The sequence below is a fragment of the Mus caroli genome, chromosome 19 (genome assembly GCF_900094665.2).
Source record: "Mus caroli chromosome 19, CAROLI_EIJ_v1.1, whole genome shotgun sequence".
NCBI classification, from domain to species: Eukaryota; Metazoa; Chordata; class Mammalia; order Rodentia; family Muridae; genus Mus; species Mus caroli.
In genome coordinates this window covers 40504960-40521771 of record NC_034588.1, presented here as the reverse complement: position 1 = coordinate 40521771, position 16812 = coordinate 40504960, and the positions used below count along the sequence as shown (strand labels likewise).

Sequence of the window (16812 nt, the reverse complement as noted above, 5' to 3'; positions counted from 1 at the left end):
TCTCTCTCTCTCTCTCTCTCTCTCTCTCTCTCTCTCTCTCTCTCTCTCTCGATAGGGTTTCTCTGGGTAGCCCTGGCTGACCTGACACTTACTCTAACTGTGTAGACCAGGCTGGCCTAGAACTCAGAGATCTGCCTGTTTCTGCCTCCCGAGTCCTGGGACTAAAGGGTTATGCGCCACCGCCACCACCATCCAGGGTATTAAAAAACAATATCAAACTGATAAATTCACCAGGTTTCTGTAGTTCTACAGAACTTTTTTCTTTTTTCTGTGCCCCATACATCATTTATAAAGGCATGCTTGTTTCCGAGTGGAAAGACTGCCCGAGACGGGGGAATTTGCTTGGTAGGATAATCAGCATAGGCTGCTGCACAGGGCGACTGGCAAAGACCAGGAAGCTTTTGTATTTTCACTCACTCGTGTCTTCTTCATGGGCTCCAGGAATCTGCATGTGTGAAGGTGGTGGCAGCCATGAGCATATGGGATCTGTGCATGGAGAGAGGACATCATGACCTGGAGCAGTTCGAGAAGGTGCATCGCTACATCAGTGACCAGCTCTTCACACGGTTTGTAAGTGACTTTGTCTGCCGCCCCCTCCACCCCCACCTTCAAGGCTTGGCTCCCTTCCCAGGGACCTCATAGGGCAGCTCTCACAGAAGTCCCTTCCGCAGAGGCAGAGGCATCAGGGTTTGAGAAAGTGCTAAAAGCCACATTGCATAGAAACTCCAAAGGGCGGTAGGGCTACGCAATTGTGTGGCTTATGGCTTGTTAGAGCCCCTTTGCAGGAGTGCCCACAGGGGGAAACTTTCTCCGGCTTCAACAGGAAATCCCTTTAATAATATGTCACTACAGCTGACAAAGGGCTTGAGGACCTAAGATCCATGCCCAGTACTCTTGTTAGACAATACCAGGTGTGGTGGCACTCACTTGTCCTCAGCACCGGGGAGGTAGGGACAGGTGGCTTGCTTGGCCATCCATCCAAGCTTATTAGTGTATTTCAGGACAGCAAGGGCTCCTGAAGCGGGACACCAATGGTGTCTTCCAGCATCCGAACGCACATGCTCCATGCTCCTGCACGCATCAGGAAATACATACGATATTGTTTACCTATTTATGTTTTTGTGTGTGTAGTGGCGTACTGTCAATGTCCATGTCTGTCTTTCTAGGAGGAATAAGAGAAAAATGCCCTCTGAAAGGCACAAGTGGGCTTTAGCATGCAGTAATCACTGATCAGCAGTTCCCAGCCTTCCTAATGCTTCGACCCTTTAATACAGGTCCTCATGCTGTGGTGACTCCAACCATAACATTATTCCATTACTCCTTCATAACTGTAATTTTGCTACTGTTACGAGTCATAATGTAAATATCTGATATGCAACCCCTGTGCAAGGGTCGTTTGACCCCCAAATGGATCACTAGCAGCAGGTTGAGAACCGCTGGCCTAGCAAATGAGGAAGGGGGTGCAGTCCCAGATGTCAGCACTCACACGAGCTCCTAGACAAGGAGACGAGCCACACAGACTCCTCACACATCGGACTGACGTGTACTTCGCTATTCAGCCACTAAGAAGCTAGAAAGAGAACAAAGCGGGCCAAGGCCCGATGGTGAGGATTGCCAGGTAATTCCTGGTAAGGTGTGGCTATGGTATCAGGCATGACCAAATCAACCTTCACCAGGGTGCTTTGGAGGCAGGAAATGAGCTGCTTACCAGCCGAGCAATATGCCTTTTCTGTTTTGTTTTGTTTGAGACAGGGTTTCTCTGTGTAGTCCTGGCTACTCCAGAACTCACTCTGTAGACCAGGCTGGCCTAGAACTCAGAGATCCTCCACCTGCCTCTGCCTCCTGAGTGTTGGGATTAAAGGTGTGCCTGGGTGCAAGGTACCTCTCTTGTCCCCACAGAAAGAGAGGACCGAGCGGCTTGTCATCAATCCCTTAAACCAGTTGTTGAACATGTTCACGGGGCCCTACAAGCTGGTGCAGAAGCGGTTCGACAAGCTCCTGGACTTCTACAACTGCACTGAGCGAGCGGAGAAGCTGAAGGACAAGAAGACTCTGGAGGAGCTGCAGTCAGCCCGAAACAACTACGAGGCCCTGAACTCGCAGCTGCTGGACGAGCTGCCCAAGTTCCAGCAGTACGCCCAGAGCCTCTTCACCAACTGCATCCACGGCTATGCCGAAGCCCACTGTGACTTTGTGCAGCAAGCCTTGGAGCAGCTGCAGCCGCTGCTGTCGGTGAGTCCTTCCCTGCGGGGCCGAGTCAGCGCTGAAATACAGTTGGTACTTTCTCGAATTCATGGTAGGGTCATTAGGGCCTGCCCATCAGGGATTCTTGGTCCATTCATGGTGCTGTGAAGCCTGAGGTTGTTCAAACATCTCTTTCCATCTTAAGGGCTGGCTCGAAAGAAGTGGCCGTGCCTTGTTTCTTGCATCAGCTGCCATTTTTTAATAATAAAGCCAACTACTGCTGACCATAGTGTGGTCACCTAAGACCATCAAAACGACAGATTTCCATCATGATTTATGACAGAAGCAAAATGACAGTTATGAAATAGCAATGAAAATCATTTTATGGTTGGGGTCACCACAACGTGAGAATTATATTAAAGGGTTGCAGCATTAGGAAGGCTGAGAACCGCTGCTCTAAAGACTTTGGCCAGGGGTCCTTCATCTGTGTCCCCTCCTTTCCTGTCTTGACTCCCACGGGCTGCAGTTACTGAAAGCCACCGACCGAGAAGGCAACTTGATCGCCATCTTCCTTGAGGAGCACAGCCGGGTGCTACAGCAGCTCCAGGTCTTCACATTCTTCCCCGAGTCCCTCCCAGCGCCCAGGAAGCCCTTTGAGAGGAAAACCACAGACCGCCAGTCATCCCGGAAGTCCCTTCTGGGCATGGTGAGTAGGCACCTGGTGTGGCTCCAGGACTGACCTGTGCACATCGTGCATTTAAGCGCGTCGCCTCACTCTTCATCTCCGGGCGGGAGTTGATACTGGCCAGCCCTCCATCACAGGGCCATTACCAGGCTTAACCGAGTTAAGGTGTGGAGCTGCCCAGCACGTGAGCACTGTGCAGGTAGATGTATTTAATATTGAACAGCTGCTGTGCTTCTGCACGTGAGCAGTGTGTGGGAGTCTTGACTTCATAACAAAGGGAGAACCTGAGGTTATTGGTCAGGCCTGTTACATCTCAGGCATCACTGACACGGTTGCTGGTACCCAGCTGGGACCACCTGGAGATTTGGAGTTTGGTGCCTCCTGAATCCTTCTTGGATCTTAGGGAAGCACTTGTACACAGATAAGTTAATTAAGGGAAATGAGTCAGGCCTGGCTTTGATCTTGTATTAGGCTAACACAGCCAAACCTTTAATGACTTCTTTGCCTGGAGTAGCATTGTGGTTTTGGGGGTTTTGTTTGTTTGTTTGTTTGTTTTTTAACACGGGTCTTTCATATTTTAAAATTTTCGGTAAGATACATCAGATCCTGTGGGCTCCTAGATAAGAAGGACGGGTCACCCTCCCTACATTGGCATTTGCTCCATAAAATCCCGTGAGCATTTGTTTACAAGGGAGAATTGGATTTACTATTGCCTTTAGCTTTTCATTTTAAAGATTTTTATTTTAGATTATATGTGTAGGTACCTGTGGAATCCAGAAGAGGGCGTTGGATGCTCTGGGGCTCCAGACATTGATGGTCGTGAGGTGTCTCACATGGGTGCTCGGGTCTTCTGCAAGAGCAGAGAGCACCCTTGACCCCCGAACCATCATCTCTCCAGCTCCTCCCTTTAATTTAACTCTCGTTATTTAGGTTTATATAACAATAATATAAGACCTAGTGATATGCTTGGTATTTGGAATTTTTTGCTTTCATATTAAATTTTATTTTAGGGGCTGGAGAGAAGGCTCTCCAGAGATTAAGAGCACTGACTGCTCTTCCAGAGGTCCTGAGTTCAAATCCCAGCAACCACAGGGTGGCTCACAAAGATCTGTAATGGGATCTGGTGCCCTCTTCTGGCCTGCAGGCATACTTGCAGGCAGACCACTATAACATATAAATAATCTTGTTTTAAAATGTTTTTGGGTCAGGCATGGTGGCACACGCTTTTAATCCCAGCACTCGGGAGGCAGAGGCAGGTGGATTTCTGAGTTAAAGGCCAGCCTGGTCTACAAAGTGAGTTCCAGGATAGCCAGGGCTATATATACAGAGAAACCCTGTCTCAAAAAAACAAAACAACAACAACAAAAAAAAAACCCCACAAGTTTTAGGTTTTTTGGGTTTTTTTGAACCCATGGCCTTACACATGTAAAAAATATGCTCTGCCTCTGGGCTACAGCACCTCCCCAGCCTCAGAACTTTGACTGGTCGTATTTTAATCATATTTTTGTTTTGTTGTTGTTGCATAAAGTAAGGGTGTTAGCTTGCCTCGGAGCCTCAAAGACATTAAAACATTGCAGTGTGCTTTTTACCTAACACAGCCAGACTCGATTGTAAAAATGTGGCTCAGGGTTGGTGCCTTCCTCCTGCCGTGGCAGGGTGCCAGCGCGAGGTTTCTCATTGGCCCTGTTCTACCTTCCAGCCAAGCTACATGTTGCAGTCGGAAGAGCTGCGGAGCTCCTTGCTGGCGAGGTACCCGCCGGAAAAGCTCTTCCATGTCCAGCGGAACTTCAACGCTGCGCAGGACTTGGATGTCTCCCTTTTGGAAGGTGACCTGGTGGGCGTGATCAAAAAGAAAGACCCCATGGGCAGCCAGAACCGCTGGCTTGTGGACAACGGAGGTGAGCCGTTGACTAGGAGGAAGTAACTATAGAGTTGACCTGATTTCTCGAGTGGGCGGAGCCCGGGTTGAGCCAGAAGCTGCCTGCTTCAGGTTACTGTTGTTTTGATGACTTTCAGAGACAGTTGTGTTAATTATTTATCCTGAAGGTGTCGCTGTGTTTGCCTTCTGTGTGTAAACTGTAAAGTGTGTGTGAGATATAAAGCCTGTGGTTTTGTCAGCTTCCCCTGCAGCAGTGTCCATGGCTGTTTAGAGGGTGACTGGAAATCAAACAAGTCATAGCTTTCTTTTTTTTGAAGGAGGATTATGGACTTCAGTGTAATCCATTTCCCCACAATTCTAAAATGCAGCAAGTTGAGAAGAACAGGGCTTTTTCAGAACCTTCTTATCAAAACCTGAAAAGCCGGGCGTGGTGGCTCACGCCTTTAATCCCAGCACTCGGGAGGCAGAGGCAGGCGGATTTCTGAGTTCGAGGCCAGCCTGGTCTACAAAGTGAGTTCCAGGACAGCCAGGGCTACACAGAGAAACCCTGTCTCAAAAAAAACAAAACAAAACAAAAAAAACAAAAAAAAAACCCTGAACTGAGTAACAGGAAAGAATTTGTAATCATAACTTGCCTTATGAAATGAATACGTATTTGACATATACGTATCCTCAAATCAAAAAAACTATGAGTTCCAAAGACCGTGATGGCCCAAGTATTCTGGGGACCTAGGCCAATTTTAGCATTTGCTCTTTAAACGCATCTTTATGAGGTGGCTCCGTTGATCATGTTTTACCAGGTTGCAGTTAGAATTCAGACCCAGAATCCATGTAAAAAAAATCAGAGGATGTACCTCATACTGCATCCAAAGACAGCCTCTCATGACAGGAACCCAGGAGGGTCCCTGACTCCAGAAAGCTAGAATCCTTCATGAGCAGGGTCCTGGGACCAAAACAAAGACAAAAGTTGGAGGAGACTAAAATAATCCCAGCATTTAATGAAAAGGAGGAATCAGGTCCTGCGGCTTCTCTTCCTTAAGACAAGAAACACTCTGTGTTTGAAATGGTTGGCCAAGAGCCCTCTGTCATCATCAGGCTTTTTGTTGAAGCGAGCACGTGCTGGACACGGCTGTGTGCTTGTGCCAGTGTGCCCTGACCCTGAGACGGTTCTGATGTGTGGAGGGGGGAAATGAATGAATGCAGGTGGCCTTTCTGAGGGGCTCTGCACAGGGACGGCCTTGCAGCCCACCCTTGCCAGACATGGTGTATTTGAACTTAAGCCCACCCGAGTCTTCTCCCAGTTTAGTGATGGATGCTCTGGAGATCCTGTCACATTGTCTTCTGTGCCAAACTCAGCAAGGCTGGCCTTGACCTTGCAGCAATCCTTCCTAGGCTCCTGCGTGCTGAGGTTACACCACGAGCTGCGTGGTTTTTCATTTTGTCTTTTTTGGGGGGATGGGGGGGTTGGTTTTTTGAGACAGGGTTTCTCTGTGTAGCCCTGGCTGTCCTGGAACTCACTCTGTAGACCAGGCTGGCCTCGAACTCAGTGCTGGGATTAAAGGCGTGCGCCACCACTACCCAGCTGATTCTGTCTTCTCACTGTCCTGTCAATTGTCCACAGACACCTTGTCATTTTAGGGTTGTGTAAGAATGACCTAGAAGGTAGCCATAGGTATGGGCACAGGTATGGGCATCTTCTGGTGTTAGATGCTGCAAGCTGTGGACCACTAAGCATTTGATTTTGTCACTCTTGACCTAGGCTTTTTTGAGTTTGTTTGTTTGTTTGTTTTGTTTTTGAGTATGGTGATTTGGCTACATGTATGTCTGTGCACCATATATGCCTGTTGTGCCTGTGGAAGTCAGAAGGTGGTGTTGAACCTCCTGGAACTGGAGTTATGGATGGTTGTGACTGCCATGTGAGTGCTGGGAATGGAACCCAGGTCACTGGAAGGGCAGCCTGTGTTCTTAACTGCCCAGCCATTGCTCTAACCCCACTGACCTAACTTTTAAACAGTACTTTAAAAATTCCTTGATATTTCCCACTCCCCTGCCCCGCTCCTCTTGCTCCAGGCTATAGCTGTTTTCTTTCCTTCTGCAGTCACCAAAGGCTTTGTCTACAGCTCCTTCCTGAAGCCTTACAATCCTCGCTGCAGCCATTCGGATGCCTCCGTGGCCAGCCACTCCTCCACGGAGTCAGAGCACAGTGGCTCCTCCCCCAGGTGCCATCGCCAGAACAGCCACAGTGCCTTGACCTTCAACTCCAACAACATGACTGTGTCCTTCACCTCAGGACTTGCCCTAAAGCAGCCTCAGGATGCATCGCCACTGAAGGACTGTGCCCACGAAACTCTCGGTGTGTCCTGGAACACAGGGAATCCAGAAACTGGACCTTCCACGTGCTCTTCCGACCCAGGCTTTTCCTGCCAGCGCAGGCTGGGGAACCCTGCAGATGGTGCCAGAGACATCAGTCAACCTGCTTCAACCTTGAGGGGCTGCCAGCGAGGCTCCCCGCATTCAGAAGTGGTCGGTTACTCTGTGCCAGGGCGAAATGACCAAGGCAGTGACTCTATAAAAGGCTCTGCAAGAGCCTGTCATACTCCAGAAGACAGAGACAGAGGGGTCGGGAGCAGCGAGACAGAGGGCAACCAGGTACGTCCAGAGAGCCAGCAGACATGGAGTGAGTGTGGGAGAGGACCAGGCAGGGCCTGCAAACTCAGTTCTGTCCTACATGGCCCAGAACTGTGCTGTCCTAGGGAGCAACTCCCCTGCTTCCGTACCCCCCCTTTTTTCTCCCCCACACCCCTGCTTCCACAGACACTGCCAGGCCATCCCCAGGGCCCTTCTGCCTTCTCTCTGGGCATTTAAAGATGTCAAGATGAAGCTGTTTTTGACTCCTCACACCCATGAATCCTCCCGGAGTGTGGAGGCTGCTGTTTCACCTGCCACCCATTCAGGCCTTTACCCACCCAGCTATGTTTTTAGTCCTAGAGTCTAGAAGGACCAGTGCTGTTTCAGTTGTTCCTGGTTTTGCTTAGCCTGCTCAGGCCTGGGAGCCAGGTGTCACCCTTTTGTCCCCATTTTGGTTCCCCATGTTGACTCAAGGCTGCACCTTTGTTGCGGAGGCTCACAAAGCAGTGGGTTTTCTCACCAATGTTAGGAGATATGGTCTGTGTTGTGTTCCCTCTGTTGGAATCTGGATTCCAAAGGCCATTTCTGGCTTTCATGCCACAGTTGAGAGTGGAGGCTGCTGGCTTCTGTCTGGTGATACTTTCTGCTGATAGACAGCTTAGGACAGATATTCCAGTTCTGAACCTGAGTGGACAGTACTTTCTGACCTGCTGACAGGGAGGGAACTCAGTCCTAGCCTATCTGGCCCCTGGGGTCTCGTGGCCTCTCCCATCACTGAGCACACTCCACCCCCATGTTGGGCCCTATTTATGGCACCTACAGATTGACCTTTCTTGCTTTGAGAATAATTGTATATTATTATATTAGTTTGGCTTGGGGGTTTTTTCCTGTTCTGGAAATGGAACCTAGGGTTTGGGGCAGGCTAAGCCAGTGTGCTGAGCTATCCTAATTGATAATTTCTAGGTGGAATATAGAATTGGGGCATAGACAGTTTCACCCATCTTCTATATTGACCAAAGGTGCAATACTGCTGTTCTTTAAGGCCATTCTGAAACATTTTTGAGAGGTCTTTGTTTTTGAAACAGGGCCCCACTGTGAACCCCAGGCTGGCTCCAGTTGGTGCCACCACTCCTTGCCTCTGCCTCCTGAGCCCTGGGATGACAACATTTGTCGCCATATGCAGATGGCTTCAGTTTTCCTCCGCCCAGTTCATTGTGGAATACTCCAGTCATTTATAGCTATTAAAACTCTAAGTTAAATCAGATTAGAAAATCAACTTTTAGCGGGGTGGATGGTGGCGCACACCTTTAATCCCAGTCAGTGCTCTGGAGCAGAGGCAGGTGGATCTCTGAGTTTGAGGACAGCCAGGGCTACATAGAGAAACCCTGTCTTTGAAAAACCGAACAAGAAAACTCTGCTTTCAGGCCCACAGGGCACAGCAGAAGCGCAGTACGGACTGTTGCCTTCATGCAATGCTGCCTGCCGGTTTCTAACTCTCTCTCTCCCCCTCACACAGGTCTATTTTGCCATTTATACCTTCAAGGCACGAAACCCAAACGAACTGAGTGTGTTAGCCAATCAGAGACTCAGGATCCTTGAGTTTAAAGACGTCACAGGCAATACAGAGTGGTGGTTGGCTGAAGTTAACGGAAGGAAGGGCTACGTCCCATCCAACTATATCCGGAAAACCGAGTACACCTGAGCCAAGTTGCCTCCCGCCCCGCCTTGCTGCTGCTGCTTTCAGTCCGACAGAAGGTCCTGGAGGGCCCGGGCGCCTGCTCCCGGGCGCCTGCTCCCGAGCAGGGACCCACCACACTGCCTATCCATCACGCGGAGCGCAAGATAAGCTTTGTTCTGATTGGGTTGTACACTTTGATGCACGCTAGAATTTGAAGTGGGTGGACCCCAAATGTTTGCCAGTGATTCCGTGTCCACAAGAAGCAGGCCCAGTGCCGGCCGGTGTCAGCTTTGGGAAATGAGACGTTCCCAATCAGAGAAGCAGTATTGTACGCGGGAAGCTGTGCCAGCATCAGCGGACGCTGGCATTGGTTGCCGCACTCCATGGTCGACTGAGCAGTCACGGGATGAGGAGGAGCGGGCTCCGAGAGCTCCTCTATTGTGCCTCCATCCACGGGGACAGTCTTGTCACAATCACACCAAACCTGGTGTATCAGAGTGTCCGAGACACCCCGGTGCCCGGCAGCCTTCTCTCTGACACTTGCCCCTCACTCCTAGTTCTTAACATGCTAACCTTTCACTGCTTCCCCGTTGAATGTTTACAGTCTAACTTTTATACTGACCGTGTGTCTGAAAGGTTCTCTTACCTTGTCGAACATGGTCAGCTGCCTCTTTCTGACACTCATTTCAACTTTATTTGATCTCTGTGGTGTCTCCCCTTTCTCCCAGTACGCGATAACTGACGGACTTCCCTAGACTAGGGGGACTCGGGGCTCGCCACTCCGGCCAGCCACTGAACGTATTCATTCTGCGGGTGGAAATGGGACGCCTGCCCCTCCCCTTTCCACCCTTGCACTTGGCTGCCTCTAGTCACCTCCACGCGTGCTCAAGACAACCACGTGGCTTATTTGAAGTGGGTAGGATCAGTGGCCCCAGAAGCTTGTCTTAGGGTCGGAGATAAGAATTTTCCTTCTCACCACCTACTGCCATACTTCAGAGACAATATTCAAAGTCAGACAGATGCTAAAGTGCCTAATGAGACCTCAAACCCAAGGCTGGAAGGTGGCCGCTAAACCCTCATGTGAGGAAATGGCCCGAGAGACTTGTCTCAGCGTGGGTCTTAGACTCCAGGTCTTCCCCCATCCTTCCAGCCGCTGCTCTTCCAGCTGCACATTTGGCCTTAAAGTCCTGATGAGTCAGGACTTGCCTGTGGACACCCATCCACAGCTGCACCACTGGTCAGAGCCTCTTATGAAGTCTTTATATTTAGAAATGTTTATATTTAAGTAGCTATTTTATAAATAAAAGCATTTCTATTGACCATGAGTGTTTATCCTTCATCTTGAATCTGAACCTTTTTTCTCATCTTTGCCCAGCTGAGTCAAAGCAGACCCATTTTCTTCCAATACCAATATAGTTTCTGGTCATATATTTGAGTCATTAATTCAATTTGAGGTTTTTTCTTTCTTTTTGGGGGGGTGGCATGGGGGTGATCTTGTTATGCAGGCCAGGTAGGTCTCAGATGAGATCCTCCTGCCTCACATGGGTGATGGGTTTACATGTGTATGTACCCTGACATCCAGCTTTAAGTTGATTTTTTTAAAAATACAGTATGAGGTGTTGGGTGTGTGGTGTGTACTTTTAATTTCAGCACTTAATTGATCTAGAGTTTTGCTTTCCTCTTGCATTTCTATGTCTTTGCTGAGTTTTTCACCCAAATTCTTGAGTCTCTCATCCTAGGAGTTCAATTCCTTGTTCAGGTTCTAGTAGTGAGAACCCTGGAATTTTGGATTCCTAAAACAACAACAAAACCGTAAGGATGTGCTCTTGTTTCAGTCCCAGGTGTAGAGCTGGATTGCTTCCAATCTTCCCAAACAGCTGACCTTGATCTGCCTCGAGCTCTAGCAGAGGTTTGGCCAGCCTCCGATAGTTTCTGTGATTGTGTGATGATGTTTGGAATTCTGGGAACTTTTCAAGGGTATCTAAATGTTAGAGCCCCTCGAGGTGGTCATATAGGGACATTGGTTTCGGTTTGTTAGTAACCATGGTCAAAGAAGATCCAAAAGGAATTAGATTCAGGGATTTCCCTAATTCCTCTCTCCCCCTATTTTTGTTTGTCAGGTGTCAGGGACAGGGAGGGCGGGAAAAAGAACCCACCAAGTAGGTAAGACCAGCTACAGGTTCCGAATTCTTTCCTCTGTGAATGTTTCCAGAGTTCTCACCATAAGGAAATTATGCTCCCCTCTGACTACTGATCACAGTTCCCAGCAGCCTCACAGCACAGCTCAGTGCTGTGAAAACGGGCAGGCAATCTGGCTCAGGCTGGGGAGCTCACAGGCCCACAGATGAACCTACCACTGTTACTCTGCTCAGTGTACAGATACCAAACTGCCCTCTAAGTTCTCATCCCTACCCATAAATTAAGGCAGCTCCCAGACCTTGTCAGAGGAGCTGCTTCATGCAGTGAATGGTGCTTAGAAACTCACAACTGGTCAGGGTGTGGAGGGGTAGCGACAGTAGAGTTTTCAGCTGCAAATGATACACAGATGTCACAGAGACTACCAGAGAAGTGGGGGAGGGAGAACAGAAAGATTGTAAGGGTCAGAAGTCAGGGAGGGCTGGAGCAAAACTAGACAGGACAGGAAAAATGCCTTGATGGCAAGACCAAGCCAGACAACATTCCAGTGAGAAAGGGTACACACACACACACACCCTGGTTAATCAAGGGGCTGTGGACAGTTAGTGACTTCTGGGGAGAGGCTCAGTTTTCTTAAAGGTTCTAGGGAGGTCAACCACACTCCAATGGATGTCCTGACCTCACAAGTATACGAAGAGCACAAATTAGAGTCGACAGTTACTAAAACAAAAACCAGGAAGCTGGGAGTCTGGGGGGTGATTGGAGGAATTAGGGAGATGTGTGTGAATGGAATGTGACCAAAGAAATACATTATGTGAACAGTCCCAACAATCTTTCCACTGGCGCGCTGGGATTAGGAACATAACACCACCTAACTCAAAGCTTTTGCAAAGTAACTTGGGTGTCTGTGCCTCAGTACTTAATGAGATGTCCTTTATTTTATTTTATTGATTTTTTTTGAGACAGTCTCACAACGCAGCTCTGACTATCCTGGAACTCACTGTGTAGACCAGGCTGGCTTCTAACTCACAGAAATCTGCATACTGGGATTAAAGGCATGTGCCACCAACACCTAGCCTAAGAGATAGAGAGTCTTAAAGGAGAGAGGCACAGATGCGAGACTATCCTGGTGTAGTTGTAACATGGTGGCAGGAGGGGGAAAGTAAAAAGAACATCCTGGTGAATGTATCTGGAAGTACTGAGAACAGATAGGCTGCTAGGACCTTGCATCTGACCAGGGGATGCTAAAGACTCATGCAGACCGTGTCACAGAGCTATGCCTGAGTACCCACATGCCCAAGTGTCTCTGGTACACCCAAGAGGAGTCAGGCGGCAAGCATTTCCCATGGCAGCCACCCCTCATGTACAGAATCAGGAAGGCTAGGCAGGACAGGCTTAATCCACCATTGCTAAAACTATGACTTACTCGGACCAATGCCCTCACTTCAGCTGAGAGCAGGACATGATTAACTCCACATAGGGTCAAGCTGAATAAGGTGGTTGCATTTCAGTTGGGAAACTATGTGCTGATTCAACTCGACCTGACTATAGCGGACTTGAGTCACAGGTGACTCTGACAATCTGGTTGGTTTAATGTCTGCAGTTTCCCCGTATATGACACAGCATACCACACTATAGACCAACCCTTCTAAGTCTTTTGCCTAACTTATGCAATGGGTTCTTTTCTTGTTGGTGAATTTTGAGAACACTCTATATTTCCTGAATAAGTTATTCAGAAATATTGTTCTTTGTGAGTACCAGCCACAGCCCCGCAAAAGGGAGGTAGGTATAGCTTTATATTCCATGGAATATAAAGACCCCGTGGAATTCTGGATCTGTCTGATGCCTTCCCTTGGCTTCACAGCACCTTGGAGGAAGTTCTCATATACCAGGAGCAAATGTTACAGGAACAGATGTTACAGCATGTCTTGTGCTAAGTATGGTACTTCAAATCCCAGGGACAGCAGGAGGAGACACAAAAGTGCTTAAGTGCTCTTGGAAATCTTGTCAATGTCACCAGAGCCACTGGAGCTCGCCATTCTTAGTGGCCTCTAGATCACCAACCAAAATCATGACCAAATTAATTAAAGCAAGCTTTTATTTTATTCACGTATATAGGCTACCTCCCCTAAGATGGGGTTCAAGAGGTCAGCTTTGGATGTGGGAAAGATAAGGTTTTTTTAAATATATGTCTTAGGGTTCCCATCACTGTGGAAAGACACCATGACCAAGGCAACTCTTATTTTTTTTAAAGGTTTATTTATTTTATATATGTGAGTACACTGTAGCTGTCCTCAGACACACCAGAAGAGGGCGTCCAACCCCATCACAGATGGTTGTGAGCCACCATGTGGGTGCTCCTGGGGATTGAGCTCCCTTAGCTGCTCAGACTCTTCCTCGGCTTGGACCTCCTCCCCTTAACTTCGCAACGAATGCTGTAGCGTGTCTCTCAGCATCCGTCTCCACTGTCACCATCTCAGCTCAGCAGATGCCCCTCCTCTGAGCCATACCCCGACTGCCAGGCTCTGATTATGCTGGGCATCTGAATAACCCAGCGTCTACCCTTTCCATCCCCAGTCCCTTAATTACAATAGCCAAATCCCTTCTTTGTAACAGAACGTGACACATTGTCAGGTTCTGTGGATTCCATTGTAAGCATCTCTATCGTAAGAATATTTTTGAGGTAAAATTTTGATGATGGAAATAATAGTCTGAAAAAAACGTTTTAACAAAGGCCTAGAGATTACATATTTTAGGGAACGGAGGTAACAAAATCTGTTATGACTCAACTCTGCATTGCAACATGAAAGCAAGCACGGCTAACATAAAAGATAAAGGAAAAGAACAGTGCTGGAAAATAAAGTTGAATATACCAGTCTGTTTTTAACAAAGGTTCAAACAAGCCTAAACTGATTTTTATTTTCTTTTTAAAGGTCTACCTTTATGTTTATTTGTACCTAAAAGAGAGAACGCCTAGTGTACATTCTTTTATTTCTCCTTTTCTACCTCTTGCCCATTTTTTTTTTTTCCTCTTTAAGAACTGAACTCTAGCTGGGCGTGGTGGCGCATGCCTTTAATCCCAGCACTTGGGAGGCAGAGACAGGTGAATTTCTGAGTTCCAGAGACAGCCTAGTCTACAAAGTGAGTTCCAGGACAGCCAGGGCTATACAGAAAAACCCCGTCTAAAAAAAAAAAAAAAAAAAAAAAAAAAAAAAAAAAGAACTGAACTCTAGCTGGGCAGTGGTGGTGCATTTTGGGGGCAGAGGCAGGCGGATCTCTCTGTGAGTTCAAATCGAGTTCCAGGACAGCCAGGGATGTTACACAGAAAACAATGTGCCCCCCAAAAAGATAGATAGATGATAGATAGATAGATAGATAGATAGATAGAATTGACGCACAACAATTACTTATAGGAAGTAAAAGAAAGGGTATGAAAACTTGTGTCATTTTTAAATAATGTGAAAACTTTTTTAAAAAGTTCATTGAGAGTCTATATGGAAGACTAACTCACACTTAAAGTAGAATATAGTCCTTGGTAAGTAAATCTAAGCTACATAAGTTTAAATATCTGTGTTTGTACAATGTTTGCTAATTGTCCCATCAATGCCTGATTAGTATGCATTTGTGGTTAAACATATTCTCAATCTGTTGCCTAAATGGAATGTATTTCTTCAGATATTTCCAAAAGCTTGCACACAAAATGAGCTTACAAAAAACCAAACCAAAACAAAACAAACCCCCTTCCATAGGGCTGGCCCTCTCCCTGCTGCAGTTGGCTCCGGAGAATCAATGTGGTTACTTTGTTTCCACCGTTGCTTCTAAGGAAGCCGTATTGCTCATCTGATGCGGGTGTCTAAGAACACAAAGAATTGGTTCTGTGACTGTCTGAAGGGCCATAAACAAAGTCAGTATTGCTGCTTGTCCTAACCGCTGCAGTGGAGACACTGCTGAGAGAGGCTGGGGGAAGTACAGCAGCCAGGGACCCGGCTTAGCCTCCCCTAGGTCTCTCTGCAGTAGCTCCTGAGCGAAGAAACTCACAAAGGTAGGATATGATGCAAACAACCAAACAAAAACAAAAACCAACCAAACAAACAAAAAAACCCCAGGATTTACAAATCCCAGCCCAACTTCAACAGAGCAGAAGGAGGAAGGCTGGATTTGAAAGTGCTAAGACAATATAGCTTAATAATGACCTAAGCATCTTTCCATAGTTACAGGACATTTTGAGAGCTGCTGCACAGTCTCCTGGGACTTAGTTGACCTTGGAAGACAAGGGGGAAACTATTCTCCATTTTAATTCCTCTGACCACATCACTGTAGGTCTCCAAGTATGGTTATTGAATAGCCAGTGGGCCAGTTGCACCAGCTTGGCATTTTTGACTAATGTACAATGTTAGGTAAAGTTGAGTAGAAACTAAACGCTTTAAAATAAACCTTGATTAGATACACGGATGCACAGAAGAGACAGACAAAAGATCACTGAAGGTGATGGTGACATTTTGGAGGGATTTCTAGTCCTCCGTAGTTATCGAAAATAGTCCCAGAAATGATTTTGCTAAACTAAGAACTTCGTGAGGGGAAGACTAACTGACAACACAACGGAATTGGGTGTTTATTTAAATAAAATAGTTTTATTTACATTAAATGACTTTTTAAATGTTAGACATTTAATAGATAAATAGATAAATAGAACTGGCTGTAAATCTAAGTTCTCTAATGATAACAATACAAAGACCAGCCTGGACTGATTAGTTCGGGATGTAAATGGGAGGTGGGTAGGGCTCTGCTTCCTCCTTGATGCTTTATTCTGGTGCACAGCTCTGGTTGGGCAGTGACGGCTCAGCAGATATAAACTGCTCCTCTGGTTTCCAAAGTTCCTCTTGGTTCTCCAAATGTTGTGTATCTAGAAACGCGTTTTAAGAAGCAAGCTAGAGAATTGTACGGATTTAGAATGTACTTGAGAAGAAAATAAGGTGGTTTTTTTTTTAAGTACAGAACAAGAAAATTCTATTACTTAACTGATTATCCAGAAGTGAAAAAGAAATTGGGCTGAGGAAGAGGGAAAGGATGCGCTGATGGTGGAGAAAGGGAGCAACCAAGATTGGGGGGGGGGGCAAGAAAAAGAGCAAACCTGAGTAGCAGAGTTAAAGCCACACATAGTTCTGACAGAGTGTTAGAGGTACAGGACTGTATCAATCAATCTTCAAATGTCCTCCCCTGCCACAAAAAATGGGAGGTACCTCATGCAAGACGTGCCAGGTTTAATTGTTCTTTCCAAGTATGTAGGACAATGGGTATTTTTTTCAACCTATGGGGTGTTAGATTCATATCTACTAATTTGCAGTTATACCTTGGTAACATTTCAAAATAGCTTTGAAAACTGGCCACTAATTGTGAACTATTTACAATGTATCCAATCTGCAGAGTCAGGGAAGGCAAGGTCTTCATTAAGGCAACAGGTTAATACCTACATAACTGTGTTGGCCACGGTTAGGGCGCTGGAAACGGAAGCACTGTTATCTAATCTGGACAACTTTTAGAGGGGGGCAGTGGGGGAGTTACGATTTGGATAACCAATGCAACTGGTCACCGCCAGGGCAAGAGAGCGAGGGTAGCCTACGT

The 16812-nt window shown here is 47.1% G+C and overlaps 1 protein-coding gene across 2 annotated transcripts in view; it reads left to right on the top strand.

Moving 5' to 3' along the window:
* Positions 1–10403, top strand: part of Dnmbp (dynamin binding protein) — a 96150-nt gene extending 85747 nt beyond the window's left edge. The window contains exons 12-17 of one of the 2 annotated variants that reach the window (XM_021151805.2): positions 442–570; positions 1900–2232; positions 2711–2890; positions 4569–4767; positions 6847–7397; positions 8893–10403. In XM_021151805.2, coding sequence (XP_021007464.1) covers positions 442–570; positions 1900–2232; positions 2711–2890; positions 4569–4767; positions 6847–7397; positions 8893–9078 — 1578 coding nt within the window. In that variant the 3' untranslated portion in view covers positions 9079–10403. The remainder of the gene's footprint in view (positions 1–441; positions 571–1899; positions 2233–2710; positions 2891–4568; positions 4768–6846; positions 7398–8892) is intronic. The other variant, XM_021151806.2, reaches the window with a different exon arrangement.
* The last annotated feature ends 6409 nt before the right edge of the window (positions 10404–16812 follow it).